The sequence below is a fragment of the Brassica napus genome, chromosome A8 (assembly GCF_020379485.1).
Source record: "Brassica napus cultivar Da-Ae chromosome A8, Da-Ae, whole genome shotgun sequence".
Taxonomy (NCBI): Eukaryota; Viridiplantae; Streptophyta; class Magnoliopsida; order Brassicales; family Brassicaceae; genus Brassica; species Brassica napus.
The window spans coordinates 12,348,366-12,370,624 of record NC_063441.1 but is presented as its reverse complement, the minus strand read 5'-3'; the positions used below and the strand labels follow the sequence as shown (position 1 = coordinate 12,370,624).

The following is a 22,259-nucleotide window of genomic DNA, read 5'->3' as shown; positions in this document are numbered from 1 at the left end:
TCTCACTTGTTGCGTCGTACTTGCAACACACAAAAAAGAGTTCCGCCGGTATACTTTCTGGCGACAGTCGCCTTCAGGTGGTTAACCATTGTAGGTTCAATTTCAGTCGAAGACGAACCTGTCTTTTTCCAATTAAATTTTAAGATATGTCACTAAAGAAAACACACGTGTATTAAATTCCCAAGACCGGCCCAGATGGGTTAAACACTCTTTACTCCGGATCCAACCCAAACCTAAAAGAGGCTTTCTCTACTGGGAGAAGTTGCTTCTTTCATCCTCGTCCTCCTGAGCCGCCATCTCTCCTCCTCCAAACTCTCGATTACTTTCTCCAAAAGGTAAAGCTTCTTCGATTTACATCTTGCTTGGCATCCTTGCACTCTTATCATTTCGTTTCTAAACCCTAAAGTTTCCAACTTTTAGAATATCCGTGTGGATCTCAAATCACAGAGATTGATAAACCCTAATTGCTCCCTTTCTTTGCTACTGAATCTTGATTGACAAGTTTCTAGCTTTGATGTATGTTTCCTCTGTCCAAAGTGTAGGACAATGCCGAAGATTAAGACTAACAGAGTAAAGTACCCAGAAGGTTGGGAGTTGATCGAGCCTACTCTCCGTGAGCTTGACGCCAAGATGAGAGAAGGTTTGTTGACATCTAGCTTTTGGTTACCTTGTTGGTTCTTCTCTTAACTAGTTACTTCTTCTTTGGTGCAGCTGAGATGGATGAACATGATGGCAAGAGAAAGTGTGAAGCCTTGTGGCCAATCTTCAAACTCTCTCATCAGAGGAGTCGCTATGTTTATGACCTTTATTACCGCAGAGAGGAGATATCTAAAGAGCTCTATGAGTTCTGCTTGGACCAGGGCTACGCAGACCGCAGCCTCATTGCCAAGTGGAAAAAGGTGCCTCTTCTTTATTTAAACCTCTGTTCTGTCTGCTCCCCTTGTAGTTAGTTTAATTACTTGTGTGTGGACAAAATTGAAGAGGTTTGGAGTTTCCTATACTAGTTTTTTTTCTGCATAGGACATTGAATTGAAAATAAATGTTTGATTAGTTTAGAGAGGGCATAGTATCGTTGTACTGCACAATGGCTTCTAGTGTCTTGGACTCTTGGTAAATGCATTTGTTTGGAACAATCTTTCAGAAAGAGTTTTAGAATTGAGATTGTTGTTTTGTTTGGTAGGGTACAAAGCTTCTGGCAATTATGCTTTGACTTGAGTAGATGTTATCTCTGTTTGTTGAAACTACCACTTTCCTAAAATTTGCCTCTGTTTCTCCTGAATGCCTCTAACACTGCCCCAGTTTTTATGATGGTTTCTCTTGAGTCTTTGCTTTTAGTTCTGATTCGTGTTCTGTTTGTATGTTGTATGTACAATCCGTACATTGATCTAGATTTTACCACTTGTTTTCGTTACTGACAAGGATTTGATACTAAACTATCTGCTTTGTGAATTGCAGTCAGGATACGAGCGTCTATGCTGCTTGCGCTGCATACAGCCGAGAGACCACAACTATGGAACAACATGTGTATGCCGTGTTCCCAAACACTTGCGTGAAGAGAAAGTTGTTGAATGCGTTCACTGCGGTTGTCAAGGATGCGCCAGTGGCGATTGATCTCCACATATGTTTTCTTCACGATTCCTCACTGTTGCTGTATTCTATATCTTGTCAAATCTGAATTGTGTACCCTTAAAAACCCTTAAGAAACTCCCTTTCAGAACCTCTACTTGTTAACTCTACGTTGTTGAAACTAGAAAGGCGTTCCCGGTTTGGTATATAAATGAATTGAGAGAATGATTTTCGGTTAGATTTGTGTTTTTATCAGTGTTCTAAAATCTGGTGTAGGCCGTCTAGTGGCAAATCGTCTAGTTGGCAAATTGGGTATGAACGAAATAGTCGTTTCAAACCGATTTATTATAAAATCAGCCTAGGCCATAAAAATTCGATCTAGGTGCTCGTCTAAACAACAATATTCTATGAGGTGCCTAATTGTATAAACGAAGAAAATTTTTTATTCCATTTTAACATGAACAACCCATTTTCACACATTTACTTTATTATTTGAACCTTACTTGGACCATGTGGACAACCTATTTGGTTATGTTCCTGTTTAGATGTAGTCGTAACTGGACATGGTTATATTTGGGATTGGACCATACACGTCCAGAAAACGAAAATGTCCGGTGTATAGAGTTGGACATGGACTTTAACAATCCCAACAATTGGTATCAGAGCGGTTTGACAAAAATCTACAAGAAGACCAAAATACCCTTCTAGTAGGAACGGGATCCATCGAGTTAGGATTGGGAGGTGTGTGTGGCAGAGATCAAGTCAAAAGATCTTGGAAGTCAGTTATGGGACACGAGATGAAATGTGATCCTTAGTTTGAAGGGGGAGAATGTGAGATAACAAATTAAGACCTACATCAGATATTAGACAAATGAAAGTCTAATATATAAAGAGATGTCCAACTTTAATAGTACGAGGCCTTTTAGAAAAAAAAACAAAAGTAAATCCATGCGAGCATGCCTCTTAGGCCCAAAGTGGACAATATCGTACTAATCGAATAATATAGAGTTGGGTATGGATTTGATAAATTCCAACAATTGGTATCAGAGCCACACACACCTCCCAATAGTACGAGGCCTTTTGGAAAGGAAACCAAAAGTAAATTCATGCGGTCTTGTCAATTAAGTCCAAAGTGGACAATATCGTACTAATCGGATAATATAGAGTTGGACATTGGATTTTACAATCCCAACAATTGGTATCAGAGCGGTTTGACAAAAATCTGCAAGAAGACCAAAATACCCTTTGAGTAGGAACGGGACCCATCGAGTTAGGATTGGGAGGTGTGTGTGGCAGAGATCAAGTCAAAAGATCGTGGAAGTCAGTTGTGGGACACGAGATGAATGTGATCCTTAGTTTGAAGGGGGAGGGGAGGGAATGTGAGATAACAAGTTAATATCCACATCAGATATTAGACAAATGAAAGTCTAATATATAAATATATGTCTAACTCTAATAGTACGAAGCCTTTTGGAAAGGAAACCAAAAGTAAATTCATGCGTGCTTGCTAATTAAGTCCAAAGTAGCCAATATCATACTAATCGGATAATATAGAGTTAAACATGGACTTTAACAATCCTAACACGGTGACTAGCACGACATGGACAACTAATTTGACAGCCCCTACTAATTAAGCTTTTGTTTCTACATATCAGATAGTTTAAAACTTACGTTATTCTATTTATTCACATAACACACATAACGCATGATCATTTATTGTTAATTTTATTAATATTTTATTGAATGAACGAAACAAAACTAAACAAGTGATCACAATTCTTGGACTTCGTATAATATGAAGCGTAGGTTGAAGCAGATATGAAAAAAATGAAATACGAATCTCGTGACGTATGTCGTAGTCTAAATCTATAGTATTAGAGCATAATCCTAGTAGAAAATCTATATTTATAACCTACTCCCTAATTAGTCCCTATCTGTATCATTTTAAGTGGTTTTTGAAGTTTTTACACATGTATTAAAAAAATACAAATTTCTATATAATTTATTTTGGTTACATAAAAATATCAATAAATGAAATTAATTAAATCAATTAAAAAAGTTTAGTATTTTGTAATTGGTCATAAAATTCAAATGATATTAAATTCTACATATAATAATAAAAACATCAGTTATTTTGAAACAATTTTTTTTTCTAAACACCATTTAGAGTGATACAAAGGAAGTATCATTTTAAAAAAGTTTTTGACCGTAATTAATTCGCTTACCATATTTATAACTAATCATATTTATAACCAATTTCACACCATATTTATAACCGACCATATTTATTATATAAGATCGTTATTTAAAAAGAAACAAATCTAGTGATCTTTTATTATACATGATTCCTTTTCGTTTTTTTTTTCTTCTAAATGGCCAAAGAATGCGGCTACAAACCAACAACTTATGATCATATGACAAAAACTCATGGGTAATTTTGTAAGGTTTCCATATTAAATATCAGTCACGTATTTCTAGCTATTTACGTAAAAACTGTTAACAATAAATTACACAAAATTGGTCAAATAAGAACAATGACTATAAGTATGGCGGACTTTAAGATCCACTGTGTATCCATTTCAGTTTCAGCTCTCTTTCTGTATTTTTTCTTTCCTCATTCACTCCAGATTCAAAAAGAAAAAACAGTTTCAGAGTCTGAATCTTACATAAAATATTTTTTCTTTCTTTCTTTCCACTGAAATAAGAAAATGGGATCAGAAAACGGTGACGATGGGCTTCGCCGGAGAGGTTGTTCATGCACAAAAGATGATTTTCTCCCGGAGGAATCGTTCAAAAGCATGGGGAATTACTTTAAAGCTCTTAAAGAGACACCGAGTCGGTTCGTAGACCGTTTACTGACTCGGTCACAAGACTCGGTGGAGATTCATGATATGAAGGCACGTAGTGGTCATGAAATGAAGAAAACGTTAACGTGGTGGGATCTGATGTGGTTTGGTGTTGGCGCAGTCATTGGATCAGGAATATTCGTTCTTACCGGACAAGAAGCACGTGACAGTGCTGGTCCCGCTGTTGTGGTGTCCTTTGTAGTCTCAGGTGTCTCGGCTATGCTCTCCGTGTTTTGTTACACCGAGTTCGCCGTGGAGATTCCTGTCGCAGGTAACAAAATATTATGTTTCTTAGTATAATATATTATTCTACCTATAGTGTCATAACTAGAGAATAATATTAGGATTACGTATAATACGCAGTGATTACTTACTTCCTTGATAAAATTATTTTCTTGGTTTTGACAATTTTTTGTTCCTTTTTGGCAACTTGTTTCCTTCTTTGGTGTAAATTAGGTTTGTCCCACTTTATTGGAAGACCGATCAAATATAGTGTAAACTTTTTTTTTGATAACCTGGATTATCCCAGCCGAGGTCCAGACCGGCGAAGCCACTTTTAACACAACGGGTGATAATATTTATGTTTCACTTTTTGTGACCCAAATCATCAAAAATTTAGAAGATTAGATGGTAAAAAACTTAGGTTGTGCACCCATACTGACTCTGGTTTGAGGCTTTCTTTTGTCTTTCTTACTTTTTTTTATTAATTGTGCACCCACTAGATAAAATTTCTATTCGCCCATGGACTCCCGGACTAATCTGCCAGCCCACCGATGACGCACAAATCATGGTTGCTTTATGTGGGAATTAGAGATACATACCGTCTAGCAACAGGATGGGTAATTTGGGGTAGATTTTGATTCCGGGCGCTTAGTACCTTTCCGAACTCGCTGTACCACCCGACATACCCGCATGATTTATGTACATGTCGATAGAGTCCCAAATGTATACAATATGCTTCTTATAATACTTGAAATGCATAATAATTTAGTTACTTGTCATATAACCGTTTAGATTTAAGCTTTTAGATGATAAACACTAGCTAATAGGGACTTCCAACAAAATGGGGCAAACCTAACATTGCTTGAGTTGATAGCTATTTGTTGTTTGGCATAGGTTGTGTGGCGGTTGACCAAAAAAGAAGAAGAATTGTTTGGCTGAAAAAGAAACGAATTGTTCATATAGATTTCTGTAAATAATAGTATAATTTTTGGTATCTACCGTATTTAAAGACGACTTAATTTACATGCAAAACAAATTGTTCACTTAGAAGACTTCATTTACATGCAAACAAATAATTCTGTATTTGTTAAATGATTTGAAAAGGAAAGCCAAGAACGTAACAATATAAGACGTGACGTCATATTTTCACAACTTCACGTCTTCACATTGTGTTTAGGTGGTTCTTTTGCCTACTTGAGAGTGGAGCTAGGCGACTTCATGGCTTTCATCGCCGCTGGAAATATAATCCTCCAGTACATAGTCGGTGGAGCTGCCGTGGCTCGGTCATGGACCTCTTACTTCGCCACTCTCTTAAACCATAAACCTGACGACTTCCGCATAGTAGCTAACAGTCTCCACGAAGACTATAACCACTTAGATCCAATCTCGGTCGGCGTTTGCGTGATCATTTGCGTTTTAGCCGCTATTGGCACAAAAGGCTCATCAGTCTTCAACTACATCGCTTCTATTATCCATATGCTCGTGATTCTCTTTATAGTCATAGCAGGATTTATTAGAGCTGATTTCAAAAACTACTCCGACTTCGCTCCCTTTGGAGCTAGAGGAGTGTTTAAGTCTGCTTCGGTTCTTTTCTTTGCTTATATTGGATTTGATGCGGTTTCAACCATGGCTGAGGAGACTAAGAATCCTGGGAGAGACATTCCCATTGGTCTTGTTGGATCGATGGTTCTTACCACGGTTTGTTATTGTCTCATGGCGGCTGCGTTGTGTCTTATGCAACCGTATGGGATGATTGATCCTGATGCGCCGTTTTCTGTCGCGTTCTCTGCGGTTGGATGGGATTGGGCTAAGTACCTGGTCGCCTTTGGTGCTCTTAAAGGTATGACGACATTTTTGGCGTCCAATATTTTATATTTGGTTGTGCTTGTCTTATAGTGTTAACAGTAGCATGCGACAGTTGGAGTTGGTAATTCATCAAATTTTGGTTTCGGTTAGATTTAATTTAATTTAGTTTAAATTTAGATAATTTTTTTGTTAATTTAATTTGGTTGAAGTTTAAAACTTTGGATAAGTTTAGTTATTTCCGTTAATTCGATTAATTTAGTTCAAAATTTTGATTAGTTCAGTTCGGATCAAAATACCAATCCTAGTTTATAATTTCATTTTTAAAACTCATAGACTTGAAGGCTAAAAAAAAAAGACTGTGAGTTTTAAAAATGAAATTAAGAAGTTTATTTTATCCAACTAAACACCCTTATATTCAAAATCTTTGACTTTTGCAGGTATGACGACCGTATTATTAGTTGGAGCCATCGGTCAAGCAAGGTACATGACGCACATAGCCAGAGCCCACATGATGCCACCATGGCTAGCTCATGTCAATGCAAAGACCGGAACACCCATTAACGCGACAGTGATTATGCTGACTGCGACAGCTCTCATCGCATTCTTCACAAAATTAGGAATCCTAGCCGATCTCTTATCCGTGTCCACACTTTTCATCTTCATGCTCGTCGCGGTGGCTCTCCTCGTTAGGAGATATTACGTCACCGGAGAAACATCTTCCAGTGACCGGACCAAGTTCTTAGTGTTCTTAGGTTTGATTCTTGCATCCTCTGCTGCGACTGCTGTCTATTGGGCCTTGGAAAAGGACAGTTGGATTGGTTATTGCGTTACGGTTCCTATATGGTTCTTGTCTACCGCTGGGATGAAGTTTCTTGTGGCACAAGCTAGGGCTCCAAAACTTTGGGGTGTTCCTTTGGTTCCGTGGTTGCCTTCTGCTTCCATAGCTATTAATATCTTTCTTCTTGGTTCGATTGATGTGAAATCGTACATCAGGTTTGCGATCTGGACTGGTGTTCTTCTTGTTTACTACTTTTTGTTTGGGTTGCACGCAACTTACGATACAGCCAAGGAGACATTAAAGGAGAAGATGGCGTTGCAGAATGCTGAAGAAGGTAGTGTTGCTGCTGAGAGTTCTGGTGCTGCAACTTCAGATCACTAGCTAGCTTGTTTTAATAATTGTGACAAAAATTTGATAGAATTTTAGTAATTGGATTGAATAGGAGAAGAAAATTTTCTTTAGAATTAATGGATTGGCCCAACACATTAACAAGGGACATTATTCATAAACCACCTTTGAGTTAGTGGTAATAAAAAGTTTCTGTAGAATTAGATATTTTGTGATCCAAGAACTCAAGCACACACAAGCTCGATTACATGACCAAAGAATCAGATTCAATAGGTCGACGACAAATATATTAACTTGATTAAGGAAAAAAAATTAGAAGCCAAGAGGTCAATAGAAAGATTCTAGCCACAGGTCAGTCTTGGATTCTCTCGAGACCAGACTTCACCAGTTTCTCAAACTATGATGTTCGTTGGAGAATGTGGTATGTTTTGTAGCTTTAGGACTCTTGCCATTACATTCTACAGTAGGCCTGTAGATAACCGATAACCAAAAACCAAACTGAAACCAAACCGAATAAACTGAAGTAGATCTAGACAAGTTCATGTGCATTGCATTATTACGCAGAAGGCTGATATGAAGTAAATAACATAAGAAAGTAGTTTAAACAGATGAAAAGCAAACTTAACCACAATATAACTGGAGGGTAGTTAAGTTTAAACGCGAGGGTAAATCGGTCTTATCAGGGTAAATCGGTCTTATCAGTTACTGTCGTCAAGCTCCACACTTTCTTCCTCTCGCTCAAACTCCATAGATCGAAAGTCTGATTTAAAGTCAGCGACTTGTGAGAATGTTGTTGAAGTTCTTGCGTCGCCTTCTTCTACTTTGAAAGATGCGTTCTTTGTAGGAATCTTATTTTACTACCATAGGACAACTGATATTTGTAAAAAATAATAAGAACATAAACTAAAATTTTAATACCGAAATATAAAAATAAAGAAGAATTGCAGAGTCGAGATAGTTAATCTTTTTCCTTAAATCTTTAAACACCCCGTAGTGTGACGGTTTTATGGCGCTCAGATTCCCAAGATACAACTGCAGCATTGTTTCTGTTTACCATCACCGAAAAACAGAATCTATCGAACCTATTTTTGTGATGTACTCTCAGACTCAAAATAAAAAAATACTAGCATAACTATTATGAATGAGAGAAATGTTTCTTGATTGTATGAAAAATGTGTGTTTTCTATAATGCTACCAAGCCTTTTTATAGAAAAATAATGAGAAGCATAAGTTTCATTTTTCAACACAAAAATGAAACTTCCATGGTGCACTAATGGAATCTTTAATTCTTGTCAATTAGTATGTGAATTTATTCCACATTTTGACCAAGAAATTAAGAGTAAAATTATTTTTTTGTTTGACCAATTCAAACTAAATAATATACTTTAAAAATGGATTTTTTTTTTATATTTTATCAATATCAACATATATTTGGTTTAAGATTAAGTCAATGAACATGAAGTCCAGCTAACAAATCAAAAAACCCAAATCCAAGTTCAAATATCCAACGTGTGTATTTGCTACTTTATATAAGTTTCTCAAATCACACACATTAGACCTCCATTTCTCATTCAAATAAAACTTCTTTTTTGACATATGAATACATTATTCATAATGTTCAAAAAATAGTTCCAACATTCTTTGCTTTGAGCGTCAATGGGATTCTGAAATGAATCTGGAGAAGATGTCCCTAAGGTAAACAATTGTCTTTAACCCTTTAAGCGGTTAGAGTAACTTCATCTGTTCTCTCTCTTTTCCTCTTTTGAAGGACATTGTCTCCAAACTTCAAGCTGGCGTTAAAGATGCTAAGTTGTTGCTTGACTTCTACTATTCTATCAGAGACTTGGTGCTTGTTAAGGTAATACTAATTAATTAGACTTGTGGTGGATATCTTGACTTCTCTTTTTTTCTATAATCTTCTAAGAGATTTTGTTAGTTTGGAAGTATGTAATTTTGTTCTATTCAAGTCTATTTGCTTTCTCTTCCTGTTTTCCTCTTTGTTGGCTTCAGGCTTGACCTCCCCGCCATAAATGCAGGAGCAATTTTCTGGAACTGATCTCAGTCTTGGTGATGCCAAAGCCATTTTCCGTTCCATTAAGGTTTGTACTTGTTTAGCTTACCCAATTTGTTGTTTGCGCTGACATGTTGGCGGTATTGAGTTACTATATTACATACTACTAAGTACTAAGATGTTACATTGTACGCTATCTTTCTAAACTTTTAATTATAGATTCTTGTAGAAGTGTATAGAGCGCTGACATGTTGGCGGTATTCAATAACTATAACTCATCTTGTCTCTTCCATCTACTGCCATTTCAGTGACAAAGAAAGAGCCTCTGAAGGTAACCCATCAAAACTTTCATGAAGATGTGACTGATATAGTTTGAGATGTTATGTTCTTTTTATCACCTGTTTTTTCTCTTACGGTTTCATAACTCTCTTCAGAGTTCTTGGTGTGGTACTTGTAGCAAGGAAAATCTTCTTACCTTTGCATATCCTGGCTTTTATTATGTGTCCCTGTTGAATAGTGGTTTTCGTTAGTCTAGATTTTCTGGCTATACCGGTTGGATTATAGTTGGTAGAGATTCTCTCTCATAGAATTGCATGCTATTTGTAGAGATCTCGTATATTCGATAATGATTCAATGTAGTTGACCTTCGTCCACTCGTTTTTTGGATATATATTTTCTTTAGTTTGATTCTCTTTATCTGGAACTAGGTTAAAGTTAGCACTGTACTCGGTTCTAAGACAGCAGCTCTTAATGTGAAGCTCGCACAAGCTCTAAGTTCTGGATCAAAGGGTTCTGTAATTAACAACCAGGTAAATAATGTAGCCTCTTTGACTGTTTGAGCTCGCATCAGTAAATGTTCTTTATTCTGTGCTTTAAGCCGGTATGCATGCTTCCATTGCATTTTTGGGGGTACAGGAGCTTAAGTTTGACGCTGATAGTGCAACGTACTTTCTGGACTCATTTCCCGAGAACTTTGATGTTGGAAAGTATACATTTGTATTTGAGGTATTGCTCTTGTTGGTATCTATTACACACAGACTTCATATAAGATGTATTTTAAGAATATAATAAGCTTTGTTTTCTGCAGATTTTGCTTGATGAGTCGGCACAAGAAAAACTATACATAACCGAAGCTCAAACAAAAATACCTATAGCCGCCACAGGAGCTATTAGCATTGAGAACGCAGAAATTGCTGTACTTGACGGTGACGTTGGGAGCGTTGAATCTCAGAAAAAGTATGTCACCTGTGTCTTAAGCATATATCTGTTTTTCAACTTTCTTCTTGTGCTTATCATCATTGTGTTTCTTGGTTCTCTTTTGCAACTACTGTAGGCTAGATTTAACTAAAGATGGAGCAGTATCGTTATCAGCTAACCATCTCCAAAAGCTACGCCTGTCATACCAGTTAAATACTCCACTTGGCCATGTGTTTAAGCCACACCAGGTTTTGTTCATTCCCGATTCTGCTTTATTACAAAAGGTTTTGCTCTGTGTTCATTTTGTTGACTTGCTTACTTCCGTGTAGGCATTTCTCAAGCTGAAACATGAGTCACAGGTCGAGCATATCTTTCTCGTGAAAACTTCTGGAAAGAAGTCTGAATTAGTTCTAGTTAAGTTCCTTAAACTACACTTTGAATTTCTTTTCAGAATAAAATCTTTGACCAATATTCATATTGCTAGCGTCAAGTGTGGTGAAAGAAATGAAGTTCTAAAAACAATATTAGTGATTGATGTTTATTGTTCCCTTCAGGATTTTCTTGGATTGGTTGAGAAGCTCTACTACCTGTCTGGTAAGTATGAGATCCAGCTAACTATTGGAGATGCTTCAATGGTAAGTACTGTTACTTTCAGGTCCAATGCAGTTGTTTTTTTTTTTTTTTTTGAATAAAGGCTTTCAAATTAAACATAAACTATTACAGGATAAGACTATGAGTCTTATAGTTTGATAGAGTTTGCATGAAACAAGTTTCATGAATGATTTAATCCCGATCTATGAAACAACAAAGATAGAGACTAGAACAACCAACAATACAATGAAAGACAGTAACTAGTGATAAGAACCACGACCGCGACGGCCACGCTTTCCAATGCAGTTGTTTTACGCTCAGAAATATGAACAGTTTTATTTTTCCAGGAGAACTCTTTGTTGAGTAATATTGGCCACATCGAACTAGATCTACCAGAACGTCCAGAGAAGGCGGCTCAGCCTCCTGTACAGCCTACTGATCCTTACTCAAGATATGGGCCAAAGGCTGAGATATCACACATCTTCCGAGTTCCAGAAAAGCTTCCGGCCAAGCAGCTTTCACTAGTTTTCTTGGGTCTTATAGTTCTCCCATTCATCGCCTTCCTGATTGGGGTCAGTCTTCTTTCGCTTGTAAATATATTCAGAACACACAAATTCGAAAAGAACATCATTGCATTTGTTTCCCAACTCATATACACTTTTGTTTATGTTTCAGCTTACACGGTTGGGAGTGAACATAAAGAGCTTCCCATCATCGGTTGGAGCTGCAACATCTGCTCTACTTTTCCATGGCGGCATTGGAGCTGTTCTGAACATAAAGGCACTTTCTTTGTTGGGAGTGTTTCTGTCGTTCGTGGGACACAGTACACTCTCTCACCTCGCATCAGCATCGAACAAGTTGAAATCTGCTTGAAGAATATATATTCACTAGTATGGGTCTTGTTTGGATCATGCGTCTCCATGGAGCAGCTTCTTTTTTTTTTGTTAGTTTTGTAGCATTGCTTATATAGATTACGGATTTACGGTGATAGACAACTCGAAAGGATATCAGAGTTTACTTGCACTCAGTCTCAGTTTAGGAAGTTAACAAGAAGAGTTGCTTTCGGTTCCTCTTTGTATTCGGTCGAAGTTGAACCATATTTGCCAAAGCCAGTCAACGACAACTACAAGGAAATAATATAAGTAATTGGTATTTGACCCCTCACATGGCACCGTTAGAGCACCATTATCCCAACAACTGATTATGGGTTGCTTAATTATATAATATTGGTTTTTAAGAATTTTTTTTAGTAAGCAACTTAACTAAGCAACTTGATAATTTTCCTCCTCCATTGCAAGTTGCTTATATTAGGGATCTTAAAAATTTTTAAAACTGAAGACAACAACATGACTACTCCTCCTGACTACTGACCCTGCCGTGATAGAAGACAACCACTCCTCGTCTCTGTTAACTTCACGTGAAGCTCCGCCTGCACAATCATAGAAAACATTATCATACATGTATAAAAAATTCCACGTGAAGCAGAGTCTTCCACAATCATAGAACAAGCTGAGACAAGTACATTAACTACATGAAAATTAAGAAACACATTAACTCCAACAAAGACAGCAAGTAAAACAGAACACTTACTTATACTAATTAGACATTAACTCAGAAATGAGTTTTAGCTACAGAACAAGAATAATCAAAATCAAAGGCATACATGATTGAACTACACCGAGAGAGGTCCGTGATGTTTACCTTTCGATTTGAGGAGAGACGCACCGAGCGAAGTCCGTCGAGAAGATCAACCGAGAGAGACGCCCAGTGCTTCATCATCGACGTTATCTCGTGAAAGACAGACGGAGAGGAGAGGCGCAAGAGAGGCGGAGAAGCGGAAAGGCGAAAAGGAGGCGGAGGCGGAGAGGAGAAAGGAAGGCGCAGAGTCGATACACGTCGCCGACTGATTCATCGCGAAGAGAGGTGAAGAACGAAGCCGGAGAGATCAATCGCAACTCTCTGATTTTTTTTTTTCAAGCCGAGACAGAAAGAGAGAAGAGAGAGAGAAGAAACCGTGAAAGGTGGACGCGTGTCCCATAAGCGTCGTCGCTTTCTTCCCTTAATTAAGCAACGTTGCCGCTATTAATATGTAATTTCCATTTATTTTTAATCACAATTAACCTAAGCAACACCCATAAGCAACAGGGATAATGGTGCTCTTACAACTTAACCCAACTTTACAGTTCGAATCATAAATGAGAATAAAATAAAATAAAAAAAGTAAAAGAGAGAAGGGGAATTAGGCTGTATAGCAAGGAAAAAAAAAAGCATAATTTACCAAACAACCAATTTCCCTAACTTTTCTATACACACCGTCATAGATATATAATAATACAGTATTGTCCCTTCTTGCAACCGGCGTAACCTGCAGAGAAAAAAAATTAAAATTAATAATTATTATATGTAAAAATAAATTATGGCTTAATTGTCTTCACATCTTAGAAAACGCTTGTGAGACGACGTGTTACAGTTGAAGTAGAGAAGGAGCAATCCGAGCCTCTTTTCCTTCTCAAAATTTTGGAATTATTGATGAAATTGTATTGTCTATATTGATGGTGAAGGGTTGTAGTGGATAATAGAGTTTCAAAGACTCGTGTGGTGTCTGTACAAAAGTTAATCGGAGAAGATGAACTGTGTATATTTTTCTACTATACTATTTTATTATGTTCCATTCCATTTGATTGTTACTAAAATATGTTTTATTTTGTTTAGAAATATAGTTTTTAATTTTTTTAAAGTTCTTGTTACATGTTTTTGAACATGTAAAAATCCCACTATGATATATATTGTATAGTTTAATATTACATAATATAATGTATTTTTTATATTTTGATATTTGAGTTTAGATTTTATATTTAGGTTAGGGTTTAGTGATTATAGTTTAGGGTTTAGTATTTAGAAGGTGAAGGGGTATTGTTGAAGTTAGCATTAACTTCTTCCATGTAATTATATACATCATAACTTCACCACTATGTCATTTATTTTTGTTCCGTTCTATTTGAGTTTAGGGTTATATTTGAGTTAGGATTTATATTTGGGTAAGGGTTTAGTGATTAGAGTTGGTTTATATTTGGCTTTAGGGTTTAGTGATTAGGGTTTTGGTTTTGGTATTTAGTAGGTGAGGGGTATGGTTGGGATCAACATTAACTTATTCCATGCAATCATACATGTTTCATAATTTCACCAATATATGTACTATGCTATGTATTTTGTTCTATCCTATTTGGTTTTAGAGTTTATTTTTGGGTTTATGGTTTAGTGATTAGGATTTTGGATTTAGTACTTAGTAGGTGAAGGATATGATTGGGGTCAACATTAATTTATTCCATGAAATCATATATGTTTCATAATTTCACTAATATACTATGTTATGTATTTTGTTCCATTCTATTTGGGTTTAGGATTTATACTTAGGTTTATAATTTATATTTGGGTTTAGAGTTTAATAATTAGAGTTTAGTAATTTGGGTTTAGAGTTTCGTATTTATGAATTGAGGGTAGTGTTTAGTATTTAAGGATTGTGGATGTTGTTGCGTCCTTCTATACTATTTAAGTGACATGGAATAGAACAATACGTGCATATGTATATTACCATATATTTTTTTTAGATGTTGGGGTTTGGGTAATGTTTAGTACTTAGGTGTTGCATAGTGATTGAGATTTATGGTTCAGTATATAGGGATTGAGATAATGTTTAGTATTTAGGGTTATGAGTGGAGTTATAATTTTATACTATTTCAGCGATATGGAATAGAACAATCGATGTATATATGTGGTTAATGAACATGTGGCGTGGATGTTTGATATGTGATTATAAATACGCTACAAAAAGAAAGACGTCGCCTATTTTTCACTTGCAACTGGAAACCTGTTATGAAAAAGGACAGAACCGGCTGAAATGTGTTCAAAGAGTCTGACATTAAATTATGTCAAAATCAATGCTACTCATTTTATTTATCACTCAAATATAGCTATTTGGCCAATAAGCCCAAGAGAGAATGTAGTCATTTGTAGACAATCATTATTTTTGTTCATCTGAAAAGTTTATGTAAGAACATCATATCTCTTCCTCTCTCTCCCATCTCATTGGTAAGAACGTTCTCAACCCAATCTCCTTTGTTCCAATTCCTTGCATGTTCTTCATATTCTTTACATAAATTTCTCATCTTTCTTCATCGATTTTCTGTATATCGTTAAGTCTGAGTTCCATAATTTGTGTATTGTGGTTTCTTCGTTGAAATGGTTTCAGGAATGGTTAAATATCAAAAAACTTTCGGATTTATTTTCATCTCAATGAATTTCTAATCTCTAGTTTGTGAATTATGTAATGGATACGAATAATCTACATTCTGGGTTTATCTCTTTCTTGCATCTGGTATTGAAAAACGATATGTTCTTTGGTCATTCTGTGGTCGTGGTTTCCCCCAAAAAAAAAGATGTTTTTTGTTTTGATATTTGCAAAGCAGAGTTTGATAATGTAACACATTATTGTGCGTGATGCGTGTTTCATTTGTTCTGTATAGGACTCTGTTTGATGGTTGCTATCTTTCAAGAAGAGCAATGAGTCATTCTGCAGCAAGCTCAGGTAACTGCTCTGCTTTACTTTCCTAATCATTGCTCTCTTAATGAAGATTACTATTTACCTGTTAATATAATCATTATATAATGTTTATAGTACTGCCTTGAATTTTCACAAAAAAATTTATTATGTGGTGTTTATAGGACTCTTTTGTAACTCATTCACCTTGTTGCTTTCACAGGTAAAAGGAGAATAAGAGATCTCTTAACTGAATCTGATAACCGAGTCTGCGCTGATTGTGGCGCTCCAGATCCTAAGTGGGCGTAAGTCATCTCTGTTATACCTCTCCCTCATATGTTATCTATAACATTTAACTCTCTAACAATTAGCAATGTAACCGCATCTTTATAATTAATTACTACAGGTCAGCAAACATCGGAGTGTTCATATGCTTAAAATGTTGCGGTGTGCACAGAAGCCTTGGCACTCATGTTTCAAAGGTGATGATGACTCTTTCCTTCTCCTTCTAAGATGTTTACAAAATGTTCTTGTGGAGATGTTACCTTCATAATGGAAATAACTAACATAACCGTTGTAATACAGCTTTTTCTTTTTTTTATCATATATTTTGCGTCACTAGTTCTTGAAAAGAATCCTTTTGCAAGTTTATTAATAGTATGAGAAGGTGTGTCCAGGTCTTATCTGTGACATTGGACGAATGGTCAGACGAGGAAGTCGATTCAATGATTGAAATTGGAGGAAACGCCTCTGCTAATTCAATCTACGAGGCGTTCATACCTGATGGTTCCTCTAAGCCTGGACCTGATGCTAGTCATGACCACCGTATGAGGTTTATCAGGTAAGGTTTATTGTTTATACCAAATACCCTTTTAACATTTATGGTGTGATATTCATAACTCTCAAAATCTTAATTATCAGGTCAAAATATGAGTTCCAAGAGTTTCTGAAACCAAGCTTGCGTATCACATCAGGGAAGACCTCTAGTACAAAGAGCTCATCATATCGTTCATCAAGTCTTTCTTCAAATATCATCGATAGCTTTCGCACAACTTCATCATCCCAAAAGCCGGTAAAAGCTTCTTTTTTTCTGAATCAGATAAAGACTCAATGGAACTTGAACATTGTGACTAATGGTGTTTAAACAACGGCAGCAACTTGAAGGCATGGTTGAGTTTATTGGATCGTTGAAGGTGACTCTTAAAAAGGGTACCAACTTAGCCATCCGAGACATGATGACAAGCGATCCTTATGTTGTGTTGACTCTAGGACAACAGGTAAGTTGTGTCTTTAATTAATATATGTTATTACCGTTATTCTAGTGTGATTGGATGGTTGATCTTGTTCATCCTATTACTAGACTGCACAATCAACTGTAATGAAAAGCAACTTAAACCCGGTTTGGAATGAGGAACTCATGCTCTCTGTTCCTCATGACTATGGCTCAGTGAAGCTGGTAAAAAAGCTTAACATCCAAAATCAGTTTCTACTTTTAATTAAATCTTTAACTTAAGTTCTCTGGCAATTTTGCAGCAAATGTTTGATTATGATACATTTTCTGCTGATGACATAATGGGAGAAGCTGAGATTGATATCCAACCACTGATCACATCTGCCATGGCTTTTGGAGACCCTGAGATGTTTGGAGATATGCAGATTGGGAAATGGCTGAAATCGAACGACAATGCCCTTATAGAGGATAGCATCATCAACATTGCAGATGGGAAAGTGAAGCAAGAGGTTCAGATTAAGCTTCAGAACGTTGAATCTGGTGAGTTAGAACTAGAACTGGAGTGGCTGCCTCTTGACCAATGATAAAATAAACAGTTTTATTATAGGCTCATTAAATCTATGTATGGAGATCATTCTAATTCTGGAAACTTCAATCTTGGAAACCCTCTTTGGTGTTTTTTAAAAGAAATTATGAGAGCCATTTGTATAACTCAAATAGGTTATATGTTTTACTAGCTCAATATTTTTTCTGTCAACTGATATATTTTACTGTGAAAGGAAAATACAGTTCTATTCATTTCTTATTCGATACGTAGCATCAAAAAATCCATCAATGGGTAGGTTTCGTAGGGTAAAAGCTAAGATAGCTGATTCATCCAAAAATATATGAAACGCTGCGTTTTGAACTAACAGAGAAGGCCCATTAGCTCAAAAAGTTCAAACTGGCCCATTAACCTGAAAACTTTGACCCGGCTCTCTTCTCGTGACTTCATCGTCCCCATTTCAGTGATCCTGAGGTCTCTACTACTTAAAATCCTTTCCCTCTCAGGTGATAGATACCAAATCACAAGGTAATTAACGTGTTCCATTCTCTGTGTGTGGTTCGTCTTCTATTAGGTCATTCTTTTTTTGCCACGCCTTGATTTTACATTGTCTAGCTCTGGTTCTCCTGTTACTTTCTTTATGTGTGTTTAGCAGAGAGGTGAAAGATCTGATTTTTTAAATAAATACCGTTGCATTTAAATCAGATTCAGAGTTTTTGGTTACAGAAGTAAAACGATGCATCCTCCACTTACCCCACATAGACATCCTCTGTGTCTTGAGGTCAGTTTCTGAATCTGTCTTTAGTTTCTAATCTCTGCGTGTGTGACTGCCTCTTTGAGAATAGGATCCTAGTTTGTGTACCAATCATATATAATATTAGAACATTGTTCAAAGGAGACATAGCTTTGCCAATGTTTTTTAGTCATAAGAAGATCTCGTTACTAAATTCCTTTGTATGATGTCTTACTTGTTTTCTAGATAATTGAGGAGTTCCAAAAGTGTCATTTAGAGCATCCCATTGGTAAATTCTTCGGGGAGTGTACAGAGCTGAAAGTAAAACTTGATCGGTGTTTCCGCCAAGAGGTATGTTATTAGTGCGTTATGCAGCTTAAAGTTTGCGGTTTGATTACACTTTGCCTTAAGAGATATCTTTTACAATTTTATTGCAGAAAGCTGTGAAGCGGAAGGTAAATTTCGAACGAAGCAAGAAGCTTCAAGAAAGGCTCAAAACTATAAGGAAAGAAGAAACTGCGGAGACTTGAACATATGTTTATATTGAAAAGAAACACGTTTATGATGGATCCAGGAGGAAGAGTTTGAATACAACACTCTTTGTCTAGTAAATGAGCGAAAAACATGGGTTTATACATCTATTGATTAGGGATTTAAAATGAGTTGGTTATAGGAGTGTATAAAGCTAATTAGCTTGGTCTGCAACGATTATGTGACTGCAGGTTAATTAAATGCAGTAAATAAGATATCTTGGTCTACAAGATTTTTTTTTTAAGAACAAACTTTCCACACGTTGGGAAAATTTGTGACTTCATTCGGTCTGCTCTGAAACATGTTTATAAAACGATCCAGGAAAATGGTATTATGAATCTATTGAGTAGGAATAAGGTTTTAAAATGAAACGAAATGAGGCGGTTATTGGTGTGTATGGCAATAAACAAGTAGCTTCATTTAATTGTGGATACAAAAAAAAATCACATTTGAATTCCTAACATAACTGGATTTCTCAATCTTCTCTTTGATGTCTAGGACAGTTTCAGAGACTGCTGAGTCTGGGATACCACACATCTCTAATATGAAAAAAAGGTCTTATGATAAGACTTCATTTATGTTACTTGTTATGCAAGAAACAGCGGAAACATGACCTCGGAATTGAAGGACTGCATTCAATAAAAAATATGATGCAAAATGTTAGAAGCTCTGTTCTGTTTTTTTATTTTATTTTGGTATCATTAACGGTGCGTTACAAACGATAGAAGCGAGTTAGTGTTTTCTTGTTTCTCATAACTCAGGTTAGCTGGATCATAGAGTGTGCATGGTCGTTTGGTATAAACATACGGGCTGAAGCTCAGAGCCAACCGGCCCAACAGGAATGTGTTTGTTTCCAGCGGTAGAACCAGGGAACACTTGATTTTGGATAAAGATTTAATGTTTCGTTAAATGGTCACTATGGGAGATTGTGATAATAATGGACACTATTAATGAACATAATAACATTACGATTTAGTTTATGGTTTTGAGACAAAACCAGTGAATCAGTTTGTTAGTTTTCTGTTACACTACTGTCTGGTGGCACGTGGTCTCGTATATTTCCAGAGAACTTTCTTCCAGAAGTCATCATCAGAAGAAGCTAATCAATTGGCTGATCAATTTATTTCACAAGTTCCAAGGAAAAATACATTTTAATAGGAAACCAACAATGGACATTGACAAGACGAAAACACACAGAAATGGACACTGTTTTATGCAAAATATTTATGCATCGGGAAAAAAAATGCATGTGATTAAGGAAGTCACCACGTATGAGCCGACAAAGGTTTCAGAGGTAATGGTTATTTTGTTGGATGTAATTCTAATCATCACATGCTTTGTTTTTCTTTTATTAGTTTTTATTGTCTATGATTTGTTGGACCAATTCAAGACCAGAAACCACCTCCTTATGTTCAGTCACTTTTGTCAATGTATCACCAAAATTAAATTGATGCTAGCGAAGAAGTTAAGTGTTGAGGTTCTTATTACATTTACACATAACCTAGTTTAATGATTATACATCACTAAAACTGTGAGATATAATAGTGTTTTCTCCTGATATTCATCAGCAACACTGATCAAGTTATCTGAATCCAGATCACTTGCATCATGTCCATACAACGACACTTACAGCATCATCATCGTTGAAAAACTGTTCTATTTCTCTATTAATTAAGATTTTATTTATATAGAATTATTTTAAATAAACTAGATTAGTAGTCATTAAACAATTGGTCTTTTACAGTTTTGGATGAGTTTTTGAGAAGAGAAACGATTATTTTATCTCTCCTTTTATTCATTTTATTTTTAATATTTTTATCATGAAAAACTGTACCACCACGGACACTCCAGTAAAGATGGTTTTGGACATGCAAGAAGCAACAACTAATTCAACCTTGGTTACAAGTAGAATTTCGCTTTAAATGCTCCATTGTCATTTGTAAATTTTATGCTTGTAAGTTGCAACCGAATCAAATTTTCTTTAATGTAAATATGTTTTTGTTGATAAAATATAAATTGTGAATGAAATTTTACCTGCTCAATAAACATGAAAATTAATTTATGAAAATAAATTTTGAAAACAAATCAAGTAGAATTTTGCTTTAAATGCTCTATTGTCATTTGTAAACTTTATGATTGTAAGTTGCAACCAAATCCAATTTTCTTTAATGTAAATATGTTTCTGTTGATATAATATAAATTGTGTATGAAATTTTACCTGCTCGATAAACATGAAAACTAATTTATGAAAATAATATAAATGAGCATATATATTATTAAAGTTGAAGTACACATTGATATTGTTTGGCAATATAGATAGTAGTTTAAAAAAATAGTATTGTTTGGAAACATGTATAACAGTAAATTAGGAAAAAAAATAATGGGCTTATACAACTAAAAAAATTAGAAGTCCATTACATTATATTAAAAAGTAATGAGTCTATGTTACTTGATATATATATATATATATATTCAAATCAAAATAATAATTTAAAATTGATTTATATCAAAAATTCATTCAAAAATATACATATATTCAAAATTTAATTTTTACTAACATATTTTCTAATAACTATTATAAAAACATTTTCAATATATATAAGAAAAATACAATACAAAGCTCAATTTCAAACACCAACTTAAATTTTGGTTTTTATATTTCACATTAAATTTAAAATATAATATGTGATTATTTATATAATTGTACGTATAAAATATTATTAATTATAAAAAAACTTATTTGATGGTACGTATAAAATACGATTAATTATATGATAACACATATTTTGTAACATATATATAATAGTGATTAGGGGTGGGCGTTCGGATTTGTTTTCGGATCTTTTTGGGATTTCGTGTTCAGTTCAGATCTTTGAAGATTTGGTTCGAATTTGGATAACCAATTTAAATAGGTTTGGTTTAAATATTTGGATAGATGATAATTACTTCAGTTCGGATCGGATTAGATTTCAGTTCTTTAAATACCAAAATTTTGAATAATTCGGATATTTAATCAATTCCGGTTCGGATTAAGTACTACTTATTCGGATTGGGATCAGTTCAATTCTTCGAATTGGAATTTTTTGCCCAGCCCTAAATAGTGACATAAAAATCAAATAGCATCATGTTTTTTAAAAAAAATACATTCGCACGGGCGTACGGATCAAAATCTAGTTCATGTTTTAAATGGATTGATGGATTGTTCGGTAGACAACGTACGAATCCGGCCAAGATATTAAATTTTCCTTATATGTTTATTCACATAAGATTATTGAGCAGGTGTGATGTGGCCTCTAATCTGTGTATATTAATGAACCA

General features: G+C 35.4%; 5 protein-coding genes across 7 annotated transcripts; all 5 read left to right on the top strand.

Moving 5' to 3' along the window:
* Positions 1 to 27: 27 nt before the first annotated feature.
* Positions 28 to 1,804, top strand: LOC106361000 (protein BUD31 homolog 1). Of its 2 annotated transcripts, none has more exons than XM_013800694.3 (4): positions 28 to 335; positions 543 to 640; positions 712 to 899; positions 1,456 to 1,804. In XM_013800694.3, exons 2-4 carry the CDS (start codon positions 547 to 549, stop codon positions 1,609 to 1,611), a joined length of 438 nt encoding a protein of 145 aa, XP_013656148.1. In that variant the 5' UTR covers positions 28 to 335; positions 543 to 546; the 3' UTR covers positions 1,612 to 1,804. The 2 variants fall into 2 exon arrangements, with proteins under 2 accessions (XP_013656148.1, XP_013656149.1); XM_013800695.3 differs by having other exon boundaries at positions 182 to 335; positions 538 to 640.
* A 2,128-nt stretch (positions 1,805 to 3,932) lies between these two features.
* Positions 3,933 to 7,740, top strand: LOC106360999 (cationic amino acid transporter 1). The gene is made up of 3 exons (XM_048738775.1): positions 3,933 to 4,683; positions 5,812 to 6,474; positions 6,878 to 7,740. Exons 1-3 carry the CDS (start codon positions 4,275 to 4,277, stop codon positions 7,597 to 7,599), a joined length of 1,794 nt encoding a protein of 597 aa, XP_048594732.1. The 5' UTR covers positions 3,933 to 4,274; the 3' UTR covers positions 7,600 to 7,740.
* A 2,085-nt stretch (positions 7,741 to 9,825) lies between these two features.
* LOC111198426 (dolichyl-diphosphooligosaccharide--protein glycosyltransferase subunit 2-like) lies at positions 9,826 to 12,477 on the top strand. Its single transcript, XM_048737469.1, has 9 exons — positions 9,826 to 9,834; positions 10,285 to 10,386; positions 10,493 to 10,582; positions 10,665 to 10,813; positions 10,911 to 11,022; positions 11,104 to 11,187; positions 11,329 to 11,409; positions 11,713 to 11,937; positions 12,041 to 12,477. The coding sequence occupies exons 1-9, from the start codon at positions 9,826 to 9,828 to the stop codon at positions 12,236 to 12,238; spliced, it is 1,050 nt and encodes a 349-aa protein (XP_048593426.1). The 3' UTR covers positions 12,239 to 12,477.
* A 2,862-nt stretch (positions 12,478 to 15,339) lies between these two features.
* LOC111199722 (ADP-ribosylation factor GTPase-activating protein AGD12) lies at positions 15,340 to 17,931 on the top strand. Of its 2 annotated transcripts, XM_022689957.2 has the most exons (9): positions 15,340 to 15,454; positions 15,889 to 15,950; positions 16,126 to 16,207; positions 16,309 to 16,384; positions 16,580 to 16,743; positions 16,824 to 16,974; positions 17,057 to 17,179; positions 17,263 to 17,358; positions 17,436 to 17,931. In XM_022689957.2, exons 2-9 carry the CDS (start codon positions 15,926 to 15,928, stop codon positions 17,715 to 17,717), a joined length of 999 nt encoding a protein of 332 aa, XP_022545678.2. In that variant the 5' UTR covers positions 15,340 to 15,454; positions 15,889 to 15,925; the 3' UTR covers positions 17,718 to 17,931. The 2 variants fall into 2 exon arrangements, with proteins under 2 accessions (XP_022545678.2, XP_048594731.1); XM_048738774.1 differs by lacking the exon at positions 15,340 to 15,454 and having other exon boundaries at positions 15,470 to 15,950.
* Positions 17,932 to 18,086: 155 nt separating this feature from the next.
* LOC111199723 (COX assembly mitochondrial protein 2 homolog) lies at positions 18,087 to 19,281 on the top strand. Its single transcript, XM_022689958.2, has 4 exons — positions 18,087 to 18,205; positions 18,383 to 18,458; positions 18,657 to 18,761; positions 18,848 to 19,281. Exons 2-4 carry the CDS (start codon positions 18,414 to 18,416, stop codon positions 18,938 to 18,940), a joined length of 243 nt encoding a protein of 80 aa, XP_022545679.1. The 5' UTR covers positions 18,087 to 18,205; positions 18,383 to 18,413; the 3' UTR covers positions 18,941 to 19,281.
* Positions 19,282 to 22,259: the final 2,978 nt, after the last annotated feature.

Coding starts and splice junctions, on each gene's coding strand:
- LOC106360999 (XM_048738775.1), top strand. CDS start 4,275: ATGGGATCAGAAAACGGTGACGATGGGCTTCGCCGGAGAGGTTGTTCA. Junction 4,684..5,811: donor CGTGGAGATTCCTGTCGCAG/GTAACAAAATAT, acceptor CATTGTGTTTAG/GTGGTTCTTTTGCCTACTTG. Junction 6,475..6,877: donor CGCCTTTGGTGCTCTTAAAG/GTATGACGACAT, acceptor TGACTTTTGCAG/GTATGACGACCGTATTATTA.
- LOC106361000 (XM_013800694.3), top strand. CDS start 547: ATGCCGAAGATTAAGACTAACAGAGTAAAGTACCCAGAAGGTTGGGAG. Junction 641..711: donor TGACGCCAAGATGAGAGAAG/GTTTGTTGACAT, acceptor TCTTTGGTGCAG/CTGAGATGGATGAACATGAT. Junction 900..1,455: donor TCATTGCCAAGTGGAAAAAG/GTGCCTCTTCTT, acceptor TGTGAATTGCAG/TCAGGATACGAGCGTCTATG.
- LOC111199722 (XM_048738774.1), top strand. CDS start 15,863: ATGCGTGTTTCATTTGTTCTGTATAGGACTCTGTTTGATGGTTGCTAT. Junction 16,975..17,056: donor CTTCATCATCCCAAAAGCCG/GTAAAAGCTTCT, acceptor AAACAACGGCAG/CAACTTGAAGGCATGGTTGA. Junction 17,180..17,262: donor TGTTGACTCTAGGACAACAG/GTAAGTTGTGTC, acceptor TCCTATTACTAG/ACTGCACAATCAACTGTAAT.
- LOC111198426 (XM_048737469.1), top strand. Junction 11,023..11,103: donor ATGTGTTTAAGCCACACCAG/GTTTTGTTCATT, acceptor ACTTCCGTGTAG/GCATTTCTCAAGCTGAAACA. Junction 11,938..12,040: donor TCATCGCCTTCCTGATTGGG/GTCAGTCTTCTT, acceptor TTTATGTTTCAG/CTTACACGGTTGGGAGTGAA.
- LOC111199723 (XM_022689958.2), top strand. CDS start 18,414: ATGCATCCTCCACTTACCCCACATAGACATCCTCTGTGTCTTGAG. Junction 18,459..18,656: donor GACATCCTCTGTGTCTTGAG/GTCAGTTTCTGA, acceptor CTTGTTTTCTAG/ATAATTGAGGAGTTCCAAAA. Junction 18,762..18,847: donor ATCGGTGTTTCCGCCAAGAG/GTATGTTATTAG, acceptor ATTTTATTGCAG/AAAGCTGTGAAGCGGAAGGT.